The sequence below is a fragment of the Oryzias melastigma genome, linkage group LG3 (assembly GCF_002922805.2).
Source record: "Oryzias melastigma strain HK-1 linkage group LG3, ASM292280v2, whole genome shotgun sequence".
NCBI classification, from domain to species: Eukaryota; Metazoa; Chordata; class Actinopteri; order Beloniformes; family Adrianichthyidae; genus Oryzias; species Oryzias melastigma.
The window spans coordinates 25625024-25626050 of record NC_050514.1 but is presented as its reverse complement, the minus strand read 5'-3'; the positions used below and the strand labels follow the sequence as shown (position 1 = coordinate 25626050).

At 36.1% G+C, this 1027-nt stretch overlaps 2 protein-coding genes across 2 annotated transcripts in view; both read right to left on the bottom strand.

Moving 5' to 3' along the window:
- The window catches only part of LOC112160989 (trans-1,2-dihydrobenzene-1,2-diol dehydrogenase), a 9958-nt gene extending 9583 nt beyond the window's left edge, over window positions 1-375 (bottom strand). Inside the window, exon 1 of the mRNA XM_024295934.2 lies at window positions 336-375. The gene's annotated coding sequence lies outside the window, so the exon portion shown is untranslated. The remainder of the gene's footprint in view (window positions 1-335) is intronic.
- The window catches only part of LOC112160990 (trans-1,2-dihydrobenzene-1,2-diol dehydrogenase), a 4518-nt gene extending 4140 nt beyond the window's left edge, over window positions 1-378 (bottom strand). The window contains exon 1 of the mRNA XM_024295935.2: window positions 246-378. Within this exon, the coding sequence (XP_024151703.1) occupies window positions 246-335 (90 nt within the window). The 5' untranslated portion in view covers window positions 336-378. The remainder of the gene's footprint in view (window positions 1-245) is intronic.
- Window positions 379-1027: the final 649 nt, after the last annotated feature.

The following is a 1027-nucleotide window of genomic DNA, read 5'->3' as shown; positions in this document are numbered from 1 at the left end:
TTTTACGGTAAATGTGTTTCATATTGATCTTCCAGCGTGGGGTCCGCCTCAGTTCCAAAAATGTTTGGTTATTATTTCTCTGCTTAAATAAACAGACGTGCTTGACAACACATATATGAATATTGACCCGTTTAGCTTGCCATACAGGCAAACGCATTAGCGCGTGCCGAGTTCAGAGGGGCAGTGACTGAGCGTTTTCGAATAAATAATACAGTGCGAGTCTGTATGAGGTGCTAGCGGAATACCTGATGGTCTGCAGTTGGAAGAGTTTTCAGAGCCACAGCGAAGTCATGACTGATCTTCCCCGCGCTGCAGATCCCCCACCTGGTTGCCATGTTGGATTGAGCTCGGCTTGAACCTTCAACTGCACCACGAGACCCCGCCCCCTTCGTGTTCTACAGGAAATACGTGCGGACTCCAAGATGCCAGCACGTGGCTTATCAATGTACAACATTAACAACCCAGAAGGTTACAATGTATATAAAAATAAAATAAAAAAAAAAAAACACAGTTATGAAATGTTCTGGAAGCCTTCATATTTCTAATGTTTTCTATTGTTTTGTAATATGATTTAAAGTCCAGATAAAATATAGTTGTGAAATTGACTATTTACACTTGTGAAGGTGGACCTTCCCAAGAAAATAATTAACAATTGAATAACAACAATTTAATTCTTAGACAAAGATGATTCAAAACAGCTGACAACATGACATCAAACATTTAAATATGAAATATTAAAATTCAGTTTTTTTATTATAAAGTCCTCAACATCACAACATTTTCTGTTTTTATAAAAACAATGAAAGGCTAACAGAAGACTCTTCTATGTTTATTTTAAAATCTCCTCAATGTATTTTTGACTGGATAAATTTGATGTAATATTTTTTAGGAAACTTGTTTTAATGTGTATAGATAGAGGTATTTGCTTTTTCTCAGTTTAAGCACCCCATGGTTGAATACCAAAAAAATGTGCAGCAGGAGGAACCAAACAAGATATATTTTGGTGCATCTTTTTTGTAATTTCTGT